General features: G+C 50.8%; 1 protein-coding gene across 1 annotated transcript in view; it reads left to right on the forward strand.

Annotated features, from left to right (window-relative positions):
* LOC144770932 (uncharacterized) overlaps window positions 1–22451 on the forward strand; it is a 160153-nt gene that overhangs the window by 86034 nt on the left and 51668 nt on the right. The window contains exon 4 of the mRNA XM_078655764.1: window positions 22382–22450. Within this exon, the coding sequence (XP_078511890.1) occupies window positions 22382–22450 (69 nt within the window). The remainder of the gene's footprint in view (window positions 1–22381; window position 22451) is intronic.

Below are 22451 nucleotides of genomic sequence, written 5' to 3' on the forward strand. Positions count from 1 at the left end.
GAGAATGAAGGTGTAGGGTCGAAGAGTTGCATTGGTAGCTGTAAAAGGCCGCGGCCAGGGCAATGCCGCAGATGTTCAGACACTGACCCACACTCTGATCATAAGAGAGAATGAAGGTGTAGGGTGGGTTGAAGAGTTGCATTGGTAGCTGTAAAAGGCTGCGGCCAGGGCAATGCCGCAGAGGTTCAGACACTGACCCACACTCTGATCATAAGAGAGAATGAAGGTGTAGGGTGAGTCGAAGAGTTATCATTGGTAGCTGTAAAAGGCTGCGGCCAGGGCAATGCCGCAGAGGTTCAGACACTGACCCACACTCTGATCATAACAGAGAATGAAGGTGTAGGGTGAGTCGAAGAGTTATCATTGGTAGCTGTAAAAGGCTGCGGCCAGGGCAATGCCGCAGAGGTTCAGACACTGACCCACACTATGATCATAAGAGAGAATGAAGGTGTAGGGTCGAAGAGTTGCATTGGTAGCTGTAAAAGGCCACGGCCAGGGCAATGCCGCTTGGTTCAGACACTGACCCACACTCTGATCATAAGAGAGAATGAAGGTGTAGGGTGAAGAGTTGTCATTGGTAGCTGTAAAAGGCCGCGGCCAGGGCAATGCCGCAGAGGTTCAGACACCGACCCACACTCTGATCATAAGAGAGAATGAAGGTGTAGGGTGGGTCGAAGAGTTGCATTGGTAGCTGTAAAAGGCCGCGGCCAGGGCAATGCCGCAGAGGTTCAGACACTGACCCACACTCTGATCATAAGAGAGAATGAAGGTGTAGGGTGGGTCGAAGAGTTATCATTGGTAGCTGTAAAAGGCCGCGACCAGGGCAATGCTGCAGAGGTTCAGACACCGACTGTGAGAAGTTGGCCTGGTAGGGGATGTTTCCAATTCTGGAACCACCTACTACCTGACCAAACAATCCCTTATGGTGTCTGGTTGTAAGTCAACCTTATTAGACAAGCTATCCTAGGGTAGCATGGACTAAGCAGCCTAAAGGCTTAACTTAAGAGGTCGTGTTAAGCGAGCTGTTTTACCACATACAATCCTGTAATACCAAATGAAAGGACACCACACAAGTATATATTATAAAAATATATGTATTTATTACTAAAAACAATCCCCAGTATTCTTTATGAATAAAGGGGCACAAGCGTTAAATCAAAAGCACTGTTTAAACCTACAAAGTTGCACAATTATGGATGAGGGCAGGGGGCCACTCAAACCATATACTAAACAAGTGGTATAAGAGATGCCACTCGAGCAGTGGTTAGGCCTAGGGCCTAGGGAATCGCTGGGAGCAGTCAGGACAAGCAATGCTGAAGTCGGGAATGGCCCTCGGGATTCGGGAGATGTGCGGAAAGCGCACGCACGCACCAATGTTAACCAATGGTGCGTAAAAGTTGTAAAGTTAAAGTTAAAGGACACTTCCGCTGAACCTAGAGGAACAAAACTTAACACACAGACCCTAGAGGTGTGCACCAGTGTGGGAACACCGGCGGAGCAAAGTTACCTCACCCACAGGAAGTGGGTGCACAGGGTCGAAGTGGCGTCGGGTTTTGACTCGCAGGCTCTTGGTGCTTGAAGCTGAAAGGGCTGCAGGCAGGTTAAAGATGAAGTGTCCGGTGGAGTCCAAGGGTGGACTCAAGTTGTAGAGTACCTGAAAGCAGAGGGGACAGAGTCTGGGTCACTCAGCAGTGACCAGGGTGGAACCAGGACGGAACCAGGCAATGTCGGGCGCAATCAGGTGGTCGTCGAGGAGCTTCTCTCCGCTGTCACGTGGGCTCTGGGGCATCTGCGACGTCCAGGAGCAGGTCACGATCTGTCCCACGCAGGCTCTCACCGTCGGTGCAGTCGGCTTCAAGTTTGGAGCAAACAAGCCTTGGCAAGAGCAATCCACGCGGGATCGGAAGATTGCTTCTCACTCGGACCAGGAAGGTCAGAGTCGGGGCTCCTTTTCAGGGGAGCTGGTGTGGATCTGGAGCAACCAGATTCACGAGTCTTCTTAGTTAGTTCGTCGGCACAGGGACCACTAGCCAGCTGGCAAGTGACCGGGCCAACGCGTTGAGCCAAATAGAGCCAAAGGGCCCCACGCAGCACTCGTGGAGTGTGGAGGGCTGAACTTCGGCTCAGGAGCAGCTCAGGGTGGGGGCTTCTCAAACCCCGGTGCACAGCTTCGAGGATCACTCGTGGGCTGCACGGTCAGCGTCTCGTGGTCAATTCAAGATGGCGTGCCCCACGCTTCCGGTCGCCTCCACGGGTCTCAGCTTTGCAGGGACTGTGGATCGGGCTGTTAGAAGGCAGGCAGGCTTGATCTCGTCGATCTCAGTCGCTCGAGTTCCGGCGGGAACTGCAACTAAGTAGACGTCGAGGGCTGGATGGTGCCTGCTGCTGCAGGGTGGTCACTCCTTGACCACAAGGGAGATTCTTCGGGCTTCCACGTTGAGATGGAGGGCGAAGGGTCCAGAATTTCGTTTCAAATGTTTCTTCCAGGAAATCTGATGTGCATTGGCACTGCTCCCACTCTTATTCGAATCTGGGGGGCGTGATTACCTGCTAGGTCCACCCCTATGGGTGGAACCCAGGAAGTGGGTGGATACACCCTCTTCCTTTGATCCAGGCCGCCCTGGCACGAGGGCTGGAGTGCCCCAGAACCGGTTTGGCCGGATTATGCAAGGGGCAGCCTTGTGCGCCCCAGGCAGTGTCTGGTTTCTTTCAAACCTCCCTGCTACAATCCACTATCTCCTGTCTGGAGGGCGGTGACACCCTCCTGTGACAGGAAACCCTTTGTCCAGGACCCCTTTGGCTGAGTTTCGGTCAGCTACAGGGGTCCAGACATTTGTCTGTGGCAGAGGCATCCATTTTGTGGATCTAAGGTCTTTGGAGAAATTAACCGCGTTTCAGTAAAGGAACATGTCTTACCCCTCTAGAGGGGTGGAATGCCATCCCCGTCGCCAGAACTGGCGAGGGGATGGTATTCCAAATCGTATGACACCTTACACGACATGTTTTGATAAAGCCAAACCAAAGTTGCTATTTAACCGCGAGGATTATAAGGCACTTAAGAGTATATGGTATGGCATTATCCTGAAACAGCTTAGGGATTTGTTCCCGACAGCTGCAGACAGGCTCAGCTCATGCTAGAGCTCCATCTCACATAAAACCACGCACTCTGCCTCCAGGATTGATGAGGCCTTCCATAGGAGTGGCTCACAGGTTTACATGTGTCCAGATATAGGTTTAGATATAGGTATACTATATCTAAGCAAGGGGTGTTTACACCACCTTACCCCAGCTGAGTGATCAGCCAGTTGTGTCAATTTAAGAACCAGCCAGGGGTGGCAAAAGATATGCTGCAGCCCCTGGTAGGCCTTGGTGGCCCCTCTGCCCTGTGCACCTATAGTGCATTATACAGGGGCTGACAAGGAGTCCATTTCCAATTGTGGTATGTACCTAGGGTACATGGAATCCATTTTACAGAGAGAGCAGATGGCCTGGGGCCCTGATTAGCAGGGAACCAGGTCAACTAAGTCAAAAAACCAGCTAAACACAGGCAAAAAATCTGGGGTAACCATAGTCAGGTAGCCACCTTCCTACATAACCCCCCCCCAAACGAAAGGAGATAAGGCTATCCTTGGCCAGGTAAGCCTATATTGCCTGAGTGGCCATATAAGGAAGTACCTGCACTAGCATGGGTACCCCCTGTCTCATGGTCCACTAAGCAGTCCCTCACCCTTTGGGTATTAGAGGGTCTCCACCATAGGGAATCACTACCTTGGGTGTGTTTATGCAAAGTTAAAGGCTGGTTTGGATAGGGAGTTTTGAAGTGAGGCTCTACTAAGTTAGGGCTTGGCTTCCTCCAATTATCTTCCACCATGTGTGCCTTTCTCTCTTTAACTGAGTTGCACTGTGCTCTCAGGGTCAACCTCTGGCTACCTAAAGCTGGAGGCTGGGTCCCTCTGTTTGGCTTGCTGGAGGGACAGTTCAGGTTTGGGCCCTTTGGGTCCCAGGTTTGGCTGTGCCCAACAGAATCCATCTGTGGGAGGTCCCTAACTGTTTTTAAGGGGGCTCCCTCAGGAGTTTTCAAAGTTTTCACCTTACTAGGGCTACTAGTTTTGGTGCACCTAATCTTTTGATGGGGGTGCTTTATTTGACAGGGGGCCCTCTGGGTCTCACTGTCCTTCTTGTCCTCTGCAGCCCTGGGCTGGCTAAGGCAAGGGAGAGAGGGGCAGGTTACCTGCTCCAGACTGGGTTCCACCTGAGAAGGGTCCCCCGCCATCAGAGGCTCTGTCAGGCCAGGCCTAACAACCTCTGGGGCAGTTCCTTCATCAGGGGTAAGATCAGTTCCCTGAGGAGGCTGATCCTGTTCTAAAGTCTGGTGAGGGGGAGATTTCTCTCCCTCCTCCATGCTCTCAGTTTGTGTGGAGTTATCCATCATTTCAGGTTTCACAACACACATATCAGTTTGAGTTTGGGCTGTGGCCATCACAGCCCCACCAACCTTTTCAGGAGGAGACTCAGTTTGGGTTTCTGCTGTTACCATAACAGCTTTGCTATTCTGTTCAGGAAGAGCTTTTGCTAAAGATGGGGCAGAGAGTTGCTCAGCCCTACCAACCTTTTCAGGAAGGACATCTTGCATTGGGGCTGTAGCTAGTACAGCCCCACTAACCTTTCCATTGGAATTCACCATTCTAGAATGGGTTTTCTGTTCAACCTCAGCCCAGGCTGAGATCTCCAAATCATTACCAAGTAGGCAGTCTACAGGCAAGTTTGGTGACACTGCCACTCTCTTTGGGCCAATGACACCTCCCCAGCTGAGACTTACTACTGCCATGGGATGATTTGTTTGGATTCCATCAATGTTTGTAACCTGGTATGTGGCACCAGGTAAAAGTTGCTTAGAGGGGACTATGCCATCAGCCACCATTGTGATGCTAGCCCCTGTGTCTCTAAAAGCTTCAACTTTCAAACCATTGATGATGGGTTCTTGTCTATACTTGCTCAAAGTATTTGGGCAAGCAGAGAAGTTGGCAAACCCCATGCCAGTCTCATAAACAAGATCATTGGGTGATGGGGACCTGGATAGGCCAGGGTCCACCTGAGCTCCAACAGTAAACCCACCCAGATTCCTGGGTGTGCTTCCACTTCCTGGGGGATTACTGCTGACAGTAACAGGAGGTGTTGAAGCTGGCTTTGGAGGTATATTTTCTTTATTGTTATTCTTGGGACAACAGTTGTCTGTTTTGTAATGCCCAACCTGTTTACAGGCATAACAATAAGGCTTTTTCTCAGTTGAAGAAGTGTCTTGGGACCCACCCCCATTCTTGGAGTTTTGGGGCCCTGGGGAAGTGTTTTCTTTATTTTTATCCCCACCCTTATCTTGAGGCTTGGTAGACTCCTTCTTCTGGTTACTGTCCTGATTCTTAGGCCTAATCCTGGTTCTGACCCACTTGTCTGCCTTCTTTCCCAATTCTTGGGGAGAGGTCAGATCAGAGTCCACCAGGTGCTGGTGTAAGAGCTGGTTCTGACAATTACTTAGGATCTGCTCCCTCATAATCAAATTATACAATCCTGTAAAGTCATGTACTTTGCTGCCATGTAGCCAACCCTCCAGAGCCTTAGTAGCACAATCTACAAAATCAGTCCAGTCCTGAGTCTGTGTCTTCTGGGTATCTCTGAACTTCAACCTGTACTGTTCAGTGGTTAAGCCAAACCCATCTATCAGAACACTCTTCAGGACTTTGTAATTGTTTGCATCCTCATGTCTAACAGTGAGGAGCTTATCTCTCCCTTTCTCTGAAAAGGAGTACCATAAGATTGCTGCCCACTGTTCCTCAGGAACCTGCTGTACCATGCAGGCTCTCTCAAGAGCAGTTATCCACTTGTGGATGTCATCCCCTTCCTTGTAGGGGGGCACAATCTTTGTCAGGTTTCTACTATCATAGGACCTGGATTTCTCTTTAGGAATATTGCTGCCACCAGTGGCACCTAAGCCACACAATTTTTGCTCTCTTGCCAAGGCAAGTTTAGCTTGAGCTAAGGTAAGTCTAGCTTGACTCAGTGCTACCTCCTCTCTCTCTATCTGGAGTTTGACAGCCCTCATTCTAGCCCTATGCTCAGCTTTCTGAGAAGCAGTCATGCCTCTCTCTGATTCTCTGGAGGCACTAGAAATATGAGAGTCCCCTGAGGGAGATCTCACTCTTCTGTTGCCTGGGAGAATAACATGGTGGGTTCTGGGGAGGTGCTGGCCCTCTCCATTCCCCAGTAGGTCCAAGTTGGCCTGGCTAAGCCTGGCAACTGGAACCTGGCTACCCTGATCCTGAACTTCTAAGTCCTCAACATCTGAGTCCTCATCTAAGTCATCATCATCATCCTCCTCCTGAGGGGGATCAGTTTCAGGGGGGTTCCCTCCATTTCCTGTTTCTAGGGAAGCTTCCTTTGCCTTCTCTAAGTCATCCTGTTCTAGGATTTCTACCAGGATTTGGCAGGTGGGGCTTCTGCCCCTTTTTAACCCTCTTGCTTTGCACAAGGCAATCAAGTCTCTACGGGTTAACTTGTCATATCCAAAAGTTGCCTGGGTAGGGTCAACTGTCACAGGATTAGACCCTGAGGCTTTTCCTGTGTCAGACATGGTTACTAGTGAGGTGTAAGTGGTGCACTTACCTACACTAAGTGTTTTCCTACTGTACCTTGCTAGTGAGTTGTAGTCAGGGTGTGCTAATCCCTTTAATCTACAACTACTAAGTTCAGTAGAACTTAATATGCTAAGCTTTTGATTTATATGTACCTAGAGGTACTTGATGTGATCTTTCAATTTGATATAAAGATTGCAATGGTAAAACAACAGCAAGCTCAAATCCGCACCGCTGCTCACCAATGTGAGAAGTTGGCCTGGTAGGGGATGTTTCCAATTCTGGAACCACCTACTACCTGACCAAACAATCCCTTATGGTGTCTGGTTGTAAGTCAACCTTATTAGACAAGCTATCCTAGGGGTAGCATGGACTAAGCAGCCTAAAGGCTTAACTTAAGAGGTCGTGTTAAGCGAGCTGTTTTACCACATACAATCCTGTAATACCAAATGAAAGGACACCACACAAGTATATATTATAAAAATATATGTATTTATTACTAAAAACAATCCCCAGTATTCTTTATGAATAAAGGGGCACAAGCGTTAAATCAAAAGCACTGTTTAAACATACAAAGTTGCACAATTATGGATGAGGGCAGGGGGCCACTCAAACCATATACTAAACAAGTGGTATAAGAGATGCCACTCGAGCAGTGGTTAGGCCTAGGGCCTAGGGAATCGCTGGGAGCAGTCAGGACAAGCAATGCTGAAGTCGGGAATGGCCCTCGGGATTCGGGAGATGTGCGGAAAGCGCACGCACGCACCAATGTTAACCAATGGTGCGTAAAAGTTGTAAAGTTAAAGTTAAAGGACACTTCCGCTGAACCTAGAGGAACAAAACTTAACACACAGACCCTAGAGGTGTGCACCAGTGTGGGAACACCGGCGGAGCAAAGTTACCTCACCCACAGGAAGTGGGTGCACAGGGTCGAAGTGGCGTCGGGTTTTGACTCGCAGGCTCTTGGTGCTTGAAGCTGAAAGGGCTGCAGGCGGGTTAAAGATGAAGTGTCCGGTGGAGTCCAAGGGTGGACTCAAGTTGTAGAGTACCTGAAAGCAGAGGGGACAGAGTCTGGGTCACTCAGCAGTGACCAGGGTGGAACCAGGACGGAACCAGGCAATGTCGGGCGCAATCAGGTGGTCGTCGAGGAGCTTCTCTCCGCTGTCACGTGGGCTCTGGGGCATCTGCGACGTCCAGGAGCAGGTCACGATCTGTCCCACGCAGGCTCTCACCGTCGGTGCAGTCGGCTTCAAGTTTGGAGCAAACAAGCCTTGGCAAGAGCAATCCACGCGGGATCGGAAGATTGCTTCTCACTCGGACCAGGAAGGTCAGAGTCGGGGCTCCTTTTCAGGGGAGCTGGTGTGGATCTGGAGCAACCAGATTCACGAGTCTTCTTAGTTAGTTCGTCGGCACAGGGACCACTAGCCAGCTGGCAAGTGACCGGGCCAACGCGTTGAGCCAAATAGAGCCAAAGGGCCCCACGCAGCACTCGTCGAGTGTGGAGGGCTGAACTTCGGCTCAGGAGCAGCTCAGGGTGGGGGCTTCTCAAACCCCGGTGCACAGCTTCGAGGATCACTCGTGGGCTGCACGGTCAGCGTCTCGTGGTCAATTCAAGATGGCGTGCCCCACGCTTCCGGTCGCCTCCACGGGTCTCAGCTTTGCAGGGACTGTGGATCGGGCTGTTAGAAGGCAGGCAGGCTTGATCTCGTCGATCTCAGTCGCTCGAGTTCCGGCGGGAACTGCAACTAAGTAGACGTCGAGGGCTGGATGGTGCCTGCTGCTGCAGGGTGGTCACTCCTTGACCACAAGGGAGATTCTTCGGGCTTCCACGTTGAGATGGAGGGCGAAGGGTCCAGAATTTCGTTTCAAATGTTTCTTCCAGGAAATCTGATGTGCATTGGCACTGCTCCCACTCTTATTCGAATCTGGGGGGCGTGATTACCTGCTAGGTCCACCCCTATGGGTGGAACCCAGGAAGTGGGTGGATACACCCCCTTCCTTTGATCCAGGCTGCCCTGGCACGAGGGCTGGAGTGCCCCAGAACCGGTTTGGCCGGATTATGCAAGGGGCAGCCTTGTGCGCCCCAGGCAGTGTCTGGTTTCTTTCAAACCTCCCTGCTACAATCCACTATCTCCTGTCTGGAGGGCGGTGACACCCTCCTGTGACAGGAAACCCTTTGTCCAGGACCCCTTTGGCTGAGTTTCGGTCAGCTACAGGGGTCCAGACATTTGTCTGTGGCAGAGGCATCCATTTTGTGGATCTAAGGTCTTTGGAGAAATTAACCGCGTTTCAGTAAAGGAACATGTCTTACCCCTCTAGAGGGGTGGAATGCCATCCCCGTCGCCAGAACTGGCGAGGGGATGGTATTCCAAATCGTATGACACCTTACACGACATGTTTTGATAAAGCCAAACCAAAGTTGCTATTTAACCGCGAGGATTATAAGGCACTTAAGAGTATATGGTATGGCATTATCCTGAAACAGCTTAGGGATTTGTTCCCGACAGCTGCAGACAGGCTCAGCTCATGCTAGAGCTCTATCTCACATAAAACCACGCACTCTGCCTCCAGGATTGATGAGGCCTTCCATAGGAGTGGCTCACAGGTTTACATGTGTCCAGATATAGGTTTAGATATAGGTATACTATATCTAAGCAAGGGGTGTTTACACCACCTTACCCCAGCTGAGTGATCAGCCAGTTGTGTCAATTTAAGAACCAGCCAGGGGTGGCAAAAGATATGCTGCAGCCCCTGGTAGGCCTTGGTGGCCCCTCTGCCCTGTGCACCTATAGTGCATTATACAGGGGCTGACAAGGAGTCCATTTCCAATTGTGGTATGTACCTAGGGTACATGGAATCCATTTTACAGAGAGAGCAGATGGCCTGGGGCCCTGATTAGCAGGGAACCAGGTCAACTAAGTCAAAAAACCAGCTAAACACAGGCAAAAAATCTGGGGTAACCATAGTCAGGTAGCCACCTTCCTACACCGACCCACACTCTGATCATAAGAGAGAATGAAGGTGTAGGGTGGGTCGAAGAGTTGCATTGGTAGCTGTAAAAGGCCGCGGCCAGGGCAATGCCGCAGAGGTTCAGACACTGACCCACACTCTGATCATAAGAGAGAATGAAGGTGTAGGGTGGGTGGAAGAGTTGTCATTGGTAGCTGTAAAAGGCCGCGGCCAGGGCAATGCCGCAGAGGTTCAGACACTGACCCACCACACTCTGATCATAAGAGAGAATGAAGGTGTAGGGTGGGTCGAAGAGTTGCATTGGTAGCTGTAAAAGGCCGCGGCCAGGGCAATGCCGCAGAGGTTCAGACACTGACCCACACTCTGAGCTTAAGAGAGAATGAAGGTGTAGGGTGAAGAGTTGCATTGGTAGCTGTAAAAGGCCGTGGCCAGGGCAATGCCGCAGAGGTTCAGACACTGACCCACACTCTGATCATAAGAGGGAATGAAGATATAGGGTGGGTCGAAGAGTTGCATTGGTAGCAGTAAAAGGCCGCGGCCAGGGCAATGCCGCAGAGGTTCAGACACTGACCCATACTCTGATCATAAGAGAGAATGAAGGTGTAGGGTGGGTCGAAGAGTTATCATTGTAGCTGTAAAAGGCCGCGACCAGGGCAATGCCGCAGAGGTTCCGACACTGACCCACACTCTGATCTTAAGAGAGAATGAAGGTGTAGGGTGGGTCGAAGAGTTATCATTGTAGCTGTAAAAGGCCGCGACCAGGGCAATGCCGCAGAGGTTCAGACACTGACCCACACTCTGATCATAAGAGAGAATGAAGGTGTAGGGTGGGTCGAAGAGTTACCATTGGTAGCTGTAAAAGGCCGCGGCCAGGGCAATGCCGCAGAGGTTCAGACACTGACCCACACTCTGATCATAAGAGAGAATGAAGATATAGGGTGGGTTGAAGAGTTGCATTGGTAGCTGTAAAAGGCCGCGGCCAGGGCAATGCCGCAGAGGTTCAGACGCTGACCCACACTCTGATCATAAGAGAGAATGAAGGTGTAGGGTGAAGAGTTGCATTGGTAGCTGTAAAAGGCCGCGGCCAGGGCAATGCCGCAGAGGTTCAGACACTGACCCACACTCTGATCATAAGAGAGAATGAAGGTGTAGGGTGGGTCGAAGAGTTACCATTGGTAGCTGTAAAAGGCCGCGGCCAGGGCAATGCCGCAGAGGTTCAGACACTGACCCACACTCTGATCATAAGAGAGAATGAAGATATAGGGTGGGTTGAAGAGTTGCATTGGTAGCTGTAAAAGGCCGCGGCCAGGGCAATGCCGCAGAGGTTCAGACGCTGACCCACACTCTGATCATAAGAGAGAATGAAGGTGTAGGGTGAAGAGTTGCATTGGTAGCTGTAAAAGGCCGCGGCCAGGGCAATGCCGCAGAGGTTCAGACACTGACCCACACTCTGATCATAAGAGAGAATGAAGATATAGGGTGGGTCGAAGAGTTGCATTGGTAGCTGTAAAAGGCCGCGGCCAGGGCAATGCCGCAGAGGTTCAGACACTGACCCACACTCTGATCATAAGAGAGAATGAAGGTGTAGGGTGGGTCGAAAAGTTATCATTGGTAGCTGTAAAAGGCCGCGGCCAGGGCAATGCCACAGAGGTTCAGACACTGACCCACACTCTGATCATAAGAGAGAATGAAGGTGTAGGGTGGGTTGAAGAGTTGCATTGGTAGCTGTAAAAGGCCGCGGCCAGGGCAATGCCGCAGAGGTTCAGACACTGACCCACACTCTGATCATAAGAGAGAATGAAGGTGTAGGGTGGGTCGAAGAGTTACCATTGGTAGCTGTAAAAGGCCGCGGCCAGGGCAATGCCGCAGAGGTTCAGACACTGACCCACACTCTGATCATAAGAGAGAATGAAGATGTAGGGTGGGTTGAAGAGTTGCATTGGTAGCTGTAAAAGGTCGCGGCCAGGGCAATGCCGCAGAGGTTCAGACACTGACCCACACTCTGATCATAAGAGAGAATGAAGGTGTAGGGTGAAGAGTTGCATTGGTAGCTGTAAAAGGCCGCGGCCAGGGCAATGCCGCAGAGGTTCAGACACTGACCCACACTCTGATCATAAGAGAGAATGAAGGTGTAGGGTGGGTCGAAGAGTTACCATTGGTAGCTGTAAAAGGCCGCGGCCAGGGCAATGCCGCAGAGGTTCAGACACTGACCCACACTCTGATCATAAGAGAGAATGAAGATATAGGGTGGGTTGAAGAGTTGCATTGGTAGCTGTAAAAGGCCGCGGCCAGGGCAATGCCGCAGAGGTTCAGACGCTGACCCACACTCTGATCATAAGAGAGAATGAAGGTGTAGGGTGAAGAGTTGCATTGGTAGCTGTAAAAGGCCGCGGCCAGGGCAATGCCGCAGAGGTTCAGACACTGACCCACACTCTGATCATAAGAGAGAATGAAGATATAGGGTGGGTCGAAGAGTTGCATTGGTAGCTGTAAAAGGCCGCGGCCAGGGCAATGCCGCAGAGGTTCAGACGCTGACCCACACTCTGAGCTTAAGAGAGAATGAAGGTGTAGGGTGAAGAGTTGCATTGGTAGCTGTAAAAGGCCGTGGCCAGGGCAATGCCGCAGAGGTTCAGACACTGACCCACACTCTGATCATAAGAGAGAATGAAGATATAGGGTGGGTCGAAGAGTTGCATTGGTAGCTGTAAAAGGCCGCGGCCAGGGCAATGCCGCAGAGGTTCAGACACTGACCCACACTCTGATCATAAGAGAGAATGAAGGTGTAGGGTGGGTCGAAGAGTTATCATTGTAGCTGTAAAAGGCCGCGGCCAGGGCAATGCTGCAGAGGTTCAGACACCGACCCACACTCTGATCATAAGAGAGAATGAAGGTGTAGGGTCGGTCGAAGAGTTGCATTGGTAGCTGTAAAAGGCCGCGGCCAGGGCAATGCCGCAGAGGTTCAGACACTGACCCACACTCTGATCATAAGAGAGAATGAAGGTGTAGGGTGGGTCGAAGAGTTGCATTGGTAGCTGTAAAAGGCCGCGGCCAGGGCAATGCCGCAGAGGTTCAGACACTGACCCACACACTGATCATAAGAGAGAATGAAGGTGTAGGGTGAAGAGTTATCATTGGTAGCTGTAAAAGGCCGCGGCCAGGGCAATGCCGCAGAGGTTCAGACACTGACCCACACTCTGATCATAAGAGAGAATGAAGGTGTAGGGTGGGTCGAAGAGTTGCATTGGTAGCTGTAAAAGGCCGCGGCCAGGGCAATGCCGCAGAGGTTCAGACACTGACCCACACACTGATCATAAGAGAGAATGAAGGTGTGGGGTGAAGAGTTATCATTGGTAGCTGTAAAAGGCCGCGGCCAGGGCAATGCCGCAGAGGTTCAGACACTGACCCACACTCTGATCATAAGAGAGAATGAAGGTGTAGGGTCGAAGAGTTGCATTGGTAGCTGTAAAAGGCCGCGACCAGGGCAATGCCGCAGAGGTTCAGACACTGACCCACACTCTGATCATAAGAGAGAATGAAGATATAGGGTGGGTCGAAGAGTTGCATTGGTAGCTGTAAAAGGCCGCGGCCAGGGCAATGCCGCAGAGGTTCAGACACTGACCCACACTCTGATCATAAGAGAGAATGAAGGTGTAGGGTGGGTCGAAGAGTTGCATTGGTAGCTGTAAAAGGCCGCGGCCAGGGCAATGCCGCAGAGGTTCAGACACTGACCCACACTCTGATCATAAGAGAGAATGAAGGTGTAGGGTGAGTCGAAGAGTTATTATTGGTAGCTGTAAAAGGCTGCGGCCAGGGCAATGCCGCAGAGGTTCAGACACTGACCCACACTCTGATCATAAGAGAGAATGAAGGTGTAGGGTGGGTCGAAGAGTTGCATTGGTAGCTGTAAAAGGCCGCGGCCAGGGCAATGCCGCAGAGGTTCAGACACTGACCCACACTCTGATCATAAGAGAGAATGAAGGTGTAGGGTGGGTCGAAGAGTTGCATTGGTAGCTGTAAAAGGCCGCGGCCAGGGCAATGCCGCAGAGGTTCAGACACTGACCCACACTCTGATCATAAGAGAGAATGAAGGTGTAGGGTCGAAGAGTTGCATTGGTAGCTGTAAAAGGCCGCGGCCAGGGCAATGCCGCAGAGGTTCAGACACTGACCCACACTCTGATCATAAGAGAGAATGAAGATATAGGGTGGGTCGAAGAGTTATCATTGGTAGCTGTAAAAGGCTGCGGCCAGGGCAATGCCGCAGAGGTTCAGACACTGACCCACACTCTGATCATAAGAGAGAATGAAGGTGTAGGGTGGGTCGAAGAGTTGCATTGGTGGCTGTAAAAGGCCGCGGCCAGGGCAATGCCGCAGAGGTTCAGACACTGACCCACACTCTGATCATAAGAGAGAATGAAGGTGTAGGGTGAAGAGTTGCATTGGTAGCTGTAAAAGGCTGCGGCCAGGGCAATGCCGCAGAGGTTCAGACACTGACCCACACTCTGATCATAAGAGAGAATGAAGGTGTAGGGTGGGTCGAAGAGTTGCATTGGTGGCTGTAAAAGGCCGCGGCCAGGGCAATGCCGCAGAGGTTCAGACACTGACCCACCACACTCTGATCATAAGAGAGAATGAAGGTGTAGGGTGGGTGGAAGAGTTGCATTGGTAGCTGTAAAAGGCCGCGGCCAGGGCAATGCCGCAGAGGTTCAGACACTGACCCACACTCTGATCATAAGAGAGAATGAAGGTGTAGGGTGAGTCGAACAGTTATCATTGGTAGCTGTAAAAGGCTGCGGCCAGGGCAATGCCGCAGAGGTTCAGACACTGACCCACACTCTGATCATAAGAGAGAATGAAGGTGTAGGGTGGGTCGAAGAGTTGTCATTGGTAGCTGTAAAAGGCCGCGACCAGGGCAATGCCGCAGAGGTTCAGACACTGACCCACACTCTGATCATAAGAGAGAATGAAGGTGTAGGGTCGAAGAGTTGCATTGGTAGCTGTAAAAGGCCGCGGCCAGGGCAATGCCGCAGAGGTTCAGACACTGACCCACACTCTGATCATAAGAGAGAATGAAGATATAGGGTGGGTCGAAGAGTTATCATTGGTAGCTGTAAAAGGCTGCGGCCAGGGCAATGCCGCAGAGGTTCAGACACCGACCCACACTCTGATCATAAGAGAGAATGAAGGTGTAGGGTGGGTCGAAGAGTTGTCATTGGTAGCAGTAAACGGCCGAGGCCAGGACAATGCCCCAGAGGTTCAGACACTGACCCACACTCTGATCATAAGAGAGAATGAAGGTGTAGGGTGAAGAGTTATCATTGGTAGCTGTAAAAGGCCGCGACCAGGGCAATGCCCCAGAGGTTCAGACACCGACCCACACTCTGATCATAAGAGAGAATGAAGATATAGGGTGGGTCGAAGAGTTGCATTGGTAGCTGTAAAAGGCCGCGGCCAGGGCAATGCCGCAGAGGTTCAGACACTGACCCACACTCTGATCATAAGAGAGGATGAAGGTGTAGGGTGGGTCGAAGAGTTATCATTGGTAGCTGTAAAAGGCCCGACCAGGGCAATGCCGCAGAGGTTCAGACACTGACCCACACTCTGAGCTTAAGAGAGAATGAAGGTGTAGGGTGAAGAGTTGCATTGGTAGCTGTAAAAGGCCGCGGCCAGGGCAATGCCGCAGAGGTTCAGACACTGACCCACACTCTGATCATAAGAGAGAATGAAGGTGTAGGGTCGAAGAGTTGCATTGGTAGCTGTAAAAGGCCGCGGCCAGGGCAATGCAGCAGAGGTTCAGACACTGACCCACACTCTGATCATAAGAGAGAATGAAGGTGTAGGGTGGGTCGAAGAGTTATCATTGGTAGCTGTAAAAGGCCGCGACCAGGGCAATGCCGCAGAGGTTCAGACACTGACCCACACTCTGATCATAAGAGAGAATGAAGGTGTAGGGTGGGTCGAAGAGTTATCATTGTAGCTGTAAAAGGCCGCTGCCAGGGCAATGCCGCAGAGGTTCAGACACTGACCCACACACTGATCATAAGAGAGAATGATGGTGTAGGGTCGAAGAGTTATCATTGGTAGCTGTAAAAGGCCGCGGCCAGGGCAATGCCGCAGAGGTTCAGACACTGACCCACACACTGATCATAAGAGAGAATGAAGGTGTAGGGTCGAAGAGTTGCATTGGTAGCTGTAAAAGGCCGCGGCCAGGGCAATGCCGCAGAGGTTCAGACACTGACCCACACTCTGATCATAAGAGAGAATGAAGGTGTAGGGTGAAGAGTTGCATTCGTAGCTGTAAAAGGCCGCGGCCAGGGCAATGCCGCAGAGGTTCAGAAACTGACCCACACTCTGATCATAAGAGAGAATGAAGGTGTAGGGTGGGTCGAAGAGTTATCATTGTAGCTGTAAAAGGCCGCGGCCAGGGCAATGCCGCAGAGGTTCAGACACTGACCCACACACTGATCATAAGAGAGAATGATGGTGTAGGGTCGAAGAGTTATCATTGGTAGCTGTAAAAGGCCGCGGCCAGGGCAATGCCGCAGAGGTTCAGACACTGACCCACACACTGATCATAAGAGAGAATGAAGGTGTAGGGTCGAAGAGTTGCATTGGTAGCTGTAAAAGGCCGCGGCCAGGGCAATGCCGCAGAGGTTCAGACACTGACCCACACTCTGATCATAAGAGAGAATGAAGATATAGGGTGGGTCGAAGAGTTATCATTGGTAGCAGTAAAAGGCTGCGGCCAGGGCAATGCCGCAGAGGTTCAGACACCGACCCACACTCTGATCATAAGAGAGAATGAAGGTGTAGGGTGGGTCGAAGAGTTGCATTGGTAGCTGTAAAAGGCCGCGGCCAGGGCAATGCCGCAGAGGTTCAGACACTGACCCACACTCTGATCATAAGAGAGAATGAAGGTGTAGGGTGAGTCGAATAGTTATCATTGGTAGCTGTAAAAGGCCGCGGCCAAGGCAATGCCGCAGAGGTTCAGACACCGACCCACACACTGATCATAAGAGAGAATGAAGGTGTAGGGTGGGTCGAAGAGTTATCATTTGTAGCTGTGAAAGGCCGCGGCCAGGTCAATGCCGCAGAGGTTCAGACACTGACCCACACTCTGATCATAAGAGAGAATGAAGGTGTAGGGTGGGTCGAAGAGTTGCATTGGTAGCTGTAAAAGGCCGCGGCCAGGGCAATGCCGCAGAGGTTCAGACACTGACCCACACTCTGATCATAAGAGAGAATGAAGATATAGGGTGGGTCGAAGAGTTGCATTGGTAGCTGTAAAAGGCCGCGGCCAGGGCAATGCCGCAGAGGTTCAGACACTGACCCACACTCTGATCATAAGAGAGAATGAAGGTGTAGGGTGGGTCGAAGAGTTGCATTGGTAGCTGTAAAAGGCCGCGGCCAGGGCAATGCCGCAGAGGTTCAGACACTGACCCACACTCTGATCATAAGAGAGAATGAAGGTGTAGGGTGAGTCGAAGAGTTATCATTGGTAGCTGTAAAAGGCTGCGGCCAGGGCAATGCCGCAGAGGTTCAGACACTGACCCACACTCTGATCATAAGAGAGAATGAAGGTGTAGGGTGGGTCGAAGAGTTGTCATTGGTAGCTGTAAAAGGCCGCGACCAGGGCAATGCCGCAGAGGTTCAGACACTGACCCACACTCTGATCATAAGAGAGAATGAAGGTGTAGGGTCGAAGAGTTGCATTGGTAGCTGTAAAAGGCCGCGGCCAGGGCAATGCCGCAGAGGTTCAGACACTGACCCACACTCTGATCATAAGAGAGAATGAAGGTGTAGGGTGAAGAGTTGCATTGGTAGCTGTAAAAGGCTGCGGCCAGGGCAATGCCGCAGAGGTTCAGACACTGACCCACACTCTGATCATAAGAGAGAATGAAGGTGTAGGGTTGGTCGAAGAGTTGTCATTGGTAGCTGTAAAAGGCCGCGGCCAGGGCAATGCCGCAGAGGTTCAGACACTGACCCACACTCTGATCATAAGAGTGAATGAAGGTGTATGGTCGAAGAGTTGCATTGGTAGCTGTAAAAGGCCGCGGCCAGGGCAATGCCGCAGAGGTTCAGACACTGACCCACACTCTGATCATAAGAGAGAATGAAGATATAGGGTGGGTCGAAGAGTTATCATTGGTAGCTGTAAAAGGCCGCGGCCAGGGCAATGCCGCAGAGGTTCAGACACTGACCCACACTCTGATCATAAGAGAGAATGAAGATATATGGGGGGTCGAAGAGTTATCATTGGTAGCTGTAAAAGGCCGCGGCCAGGGCAATGCCGCAGAGGTTCAGACACTGACCCACACTCTGATCATAAGAGAGAATGAAGGTGTAGGGTCGAAGAGTTGCATTGGTAGCTGTAAAAGGCCGCTGCCAGGGCAATGCAGCAGAGGTTCAGACACTGACCCACACTCTGATCATAAGAGAGAATGAAGGTGTAGGGTGGGTCGAAGAGTTATCATTGGTAGCTGTAAAAGGCCGCGACCAGGGCAATGCCGCAAAGGTTCAGACACTGACCCACACTCTGATCATAAGAGAGAATGAAGGTGTAGGGTGGGTCGAAGAGTTATCATTGTAGCTGTAAAAGGCCGCGGCCAGGGCAATGCCGCAGAGGTTCAGACACTGACCCACACTCTGATCATAAGAGAGAATGAAGGTGTAGGGTGGGTCGAAGAGTTGCATTGGTAGCTGTAAAAGGCCGCGGCCAGGGCAATGCCGCAGAGGTTCAGACACTGACCCACACTCTGATCATAAGAGAGAATGAAGGTGTAGGGTCGAAGAGTTGCATTGGTAGCTGTAAAAGGCCGCGGCCAGGGCAATGCCGCAGAGGTTCAGACACTGACCCACACTCTGATCATAAGAGAGAATGAAGGTGTAGGGTGAAGAGTTGCATTGGTAGCTGTAAAAGGCCGCGGCCAGGGCAATGCCGCAGAGGTTCAGACACTGACCCACACCCTGATCGTAAGAGAGAAAGAAGGTGTAGGGTGGGTTGAAGAGTTGCATTGGTAGCTGTAAAAGGCCGCGGCCAGGGCAATGCCGCAGAGGTTCAGACACTGACCCACACTCTGATCATAAGAGAGAATGAAGGTGTAGGGTGGGTTGACGAGTTGCATTGGTAGCTGTAAAAGGCCGCGGCCAGGGCAATGCCGCAGAGGTTCAGACACTGACCCACACTCTGATCATAAGAGAGAATGAAGGTGTAGGGTGGGTCGAAGAGTTGCATTGGTAGCTATAAAAGGCTGCGGCCAGGGCAATGCCGCAGAGGTTCAGACACTGACCCACACTCTGATCATAAGAGAGAATGAAGGTGTAGGGTGAAGAGTTGCATTCGTAGCTGTAAAAGGCCGCGGCCAGGGCAATGCCGCAGAGGTTCAGACACTGACCCACACTCTGTTCTTAAGAGAGAATGAAGGTGTAGGGTGGGTCGAAGAGTTATCATTGGTAGCTGTAAAAGGCCGCGGCCAGGGCAATGCCGCAGAGGTTCAGACACTGACCCACACTCTGATCATAAGAGAGAATGAAGGTGTAGGGTGGGTGGAAGAGTTGCATTGGTAGCTGTAAAAGGCCGCGACCAGGGCAATGCCGCAGAGGTTCAGACACTGACCCACACACTGATCATAAGAGAGAATGAAGGTGTAGGGTCGAAGAGTTATCATTGGTAGCTGTAAAAGGCCGCGGCCAGGGCAATGCCGCAGAGGTTCAGACACTGACCCACACTCTGATCATAAGAGAGAATGAAGGTGTAGGGTAGGTCGAAGAGTTACCATTGGTAGCAGTAAAAGGCCACGACCAGGGCAATGCCGCAGAGGTTCAGACACTGACCCACACTCTGATCATAAGAGAGAGTGAAGGTGTAGGGTGGGTGGAAGAGTTGTCATTAGTAGCTGTGACAGGCCACAGACCTGAAGCAGCCTCCACTGTCCTCTACTCCGGTCTCTTGCTGACGCACACAAAGCATTTCCAGGGGGCCTGCCAGGGGAGTAAGCCAGCCAGATTGAAAATGTGTTGGTGCAAAGGGGGTTAGAAATTAAAGACAATACAAAAAACAGCAGATCTGAAAAAAGAATGAGAATGAAAACCACATTAGAATGAAAGGAAAAGTGAAACTCCAGTGAGAAATCAGCACTTTAAGCAGCAGAGAAAAAGTAGGAAAACAACAGAAATACAAAAATGGAAGGAAGGGAAAAAAGTGTGACAGTGAAGGACGTTATGAAAAGAGAAGGCTGTGAAAATATTTTATTTTCTATAATAAATTGTTATTATTATTTCACAATATTTTCCTTCCTATCGAAAAGATAGATAGGATGAAGGTTGGGAAGGTGAGCACGTAAGTAGGAGTGAGAGTATAGAGACTCTACAGAAAGGGAGAAGCAAGTAAGGGCAAGGGAGACCAGTGGTCACAGAGAAACTGCCACAGTAGACCTCAGTGAGATAGAACAATGCTGGATTAGATGGAGTGAGGCTCTGAAGAGAAAAGAGTGCACTTAAACCCCAAATAATAGTCATTCAAGTGAGAAAGAGGCAAAACGGCAAAGACACAGAGTGTGGCAGTTAGCAGAGTTAGAGTTTTATATACACAAGAGCAGTAAAAGAGAGAACCTTAAGGAAGAAAGAGGAGACCAGGAGAGTACCAAAAGGGAGCCGTTGACGGAGAGAGAGAAATAACCATGATAAAGGCACCTGGGGAGAGAAATGATCGGAGCACTAGAGAGTGCAGCAGAGGAACAGCCAGAGCAGAAATGAAAAGGGATATATATCGTAAGCCAGAGAGGAAGAGGGAAGCACCCAACGGCAGAGATACACCTAGAGTCACCCTAAAAAATCTGACTATAGCCCTACTCTCCCTCCGACCTGCAGCGTTCATTGGAGGTTGCTTCGTTTCTAGCATCCAACCTGGAGCTTGTACACCTTGAGTTCAATACAGAGACAAGGGAAATCAAAAAAGCTGGTACATCTTCAATGAAATTATCGTGGTGCGGCCGGGACCTTCGTTTTCCACACGGGACGCCCAGTCATTCCTTTTGCTGACCCTAATTTACAGAAAATCTGTGCGGATCCCCACAGGCCACAGACTTGCTCAAATACAGCGTGACTGCAGCTTCCTCTCCACAGTGCCCACTGCCACTCTAATAGTCCAAAGAAGTCTCCACCGGTTCGTGGGCCCAATAGGGAACCACCAAAATAATTGCCTCCGCACTTCAGGGGCCCATGTCTTTCCAGCTGCTATACACTGTTCTTCTCATACAGAACAATCAGTTGCTCCTTCCAGTTACCTCTCCCGGCCAGGTAAGGTCTTCAAAATGGCCTGCAGCTGCTTCGAGCTCAACCGCGTCCTAAGGAGCCGTCACTTGGGCCACCACCAGATCCCAGAAGGGATGTATGACGTTACAACGCATACTTTTACAATGCCTACCTTTACATCGCAGTTTTTACAACGCATGCTGTTACAACGCATAGCGCTAAGGGGTGCTGGATAGTGAATAGTTTAATTTACTATTCCAACTCCAGTCCCCGTGGACACTAGGGAAGGTTATTGGATAGTAAATTAACCTATTCCCTATCCTAGAGCGCCCCCCAGCGCAATGCGTTGTAATGACATGCATTGTAAAAGTTGCGTCGTAATGTTAGTGCGTTGTAAAAGTTGCGTTGTAAAGGATGTTCCCCCCCAGAAGACTTCAAAGCTGGTCCGCAGCGCACCACCCCTTCAACGAGAGGTCCCTGTAGAGCCAAACGTAACTTTGCATTGGGTTGGGACCCAAAGTTTACCTTCTTAAAGTTTTACATTGTAAGCGGGCCACCCAGGGCTCTGTGAGCCATGGTGCGGTCTGCCACGTGGTCCCTGTAGCCTTCAAAACTAGTCTGCCCCATGCCGCCCTTTTCCACAAGGGGGCCTGCCGAAGTCACTCTCAACCGGCCTGGGCCCTAAAGTCTTCGTCCTGAAACACTGCAGGTACGCGGAGCCTGCTCACACTGCAGAGAGCCATCGCTCAGGCCTCCCACTGACCCCAGCGGCCTTCAACTCAAGGCAGTGGTGCACCACCCTTATCCACTTGCAGCCCTGCTCAGCCAAAGTCACTCTCTGCCACTGTCCTGATTCCCAAAACTGCGCCCCCGCACAGGGTCACACAACAGTACTCTGTTGAGCCAGAAGTTGTGGTGGAGCACGTCTGGCTACTCCGCCATCTTGACCACACCACGCTGCTCTGTAGTTGTATTTCTATAGTGCTTCATACCCCGGTTCGGGTGCCCAATCATATTTGTGAATTGGTAGCATGCTTCTCCATGGGTGTGCTTAGGAAGGAAAAGTGTGTCTATATCAGTGGCGAATATGGGTTGCTTTCTCATCATGAGGACCATAGGTATACTATTTACGTGCTTTGTCAATACAACCTTCCCTTCTTGGATCTAAAGCAGCATCAGTGGGTCTCACTTGGTTCTAAACTCCAAGTAAGGGGAATTGGTGGGAATTGGATGATTCTGAACATTTCCCTCTCATTTTGCCAGAGTTGTATTTCCTTGCATCTTACCCCCACATCCACAAGCTGTAGGAATATATTGGGTCATCGTATCTTTGAATGCTTCAAGGTGCCAGAGGTTTAAAGAGGTTTAGAGTGTTTGTGTATTTCCACCAACACAAAAGTACTCCAGCAGGTGTAGGCAAGATGGAAGAACAGCAGTTCAGAAAGCAAGAAGTGCCGGGGCACAAATGGGGCTTAGGATCAGGAGGTTATTTTCTCCAGTACGGCAAATGATTATTCTGTATATTTATGAAACAGGTGGCTTCATTACCAGTCCTGATGTGGTTTACAAAGTCGAACAAGAAGAAAATCTTCTTCCGAAGAACCC

Source organism: Lissotriton helveticus, chromosome 7, assembly GCF_964261635.1.
Source record: "Lissotriton helveticus chromosome 7, aLisHel1.1, whole genome shotgun sequence".
NCBI classification, from domain to species: Eukaryota; Metazoa; Chordata; class Amphibia; order Caudata; family Salamandridae; genus Lissotriton; species Lissotriton helveticus.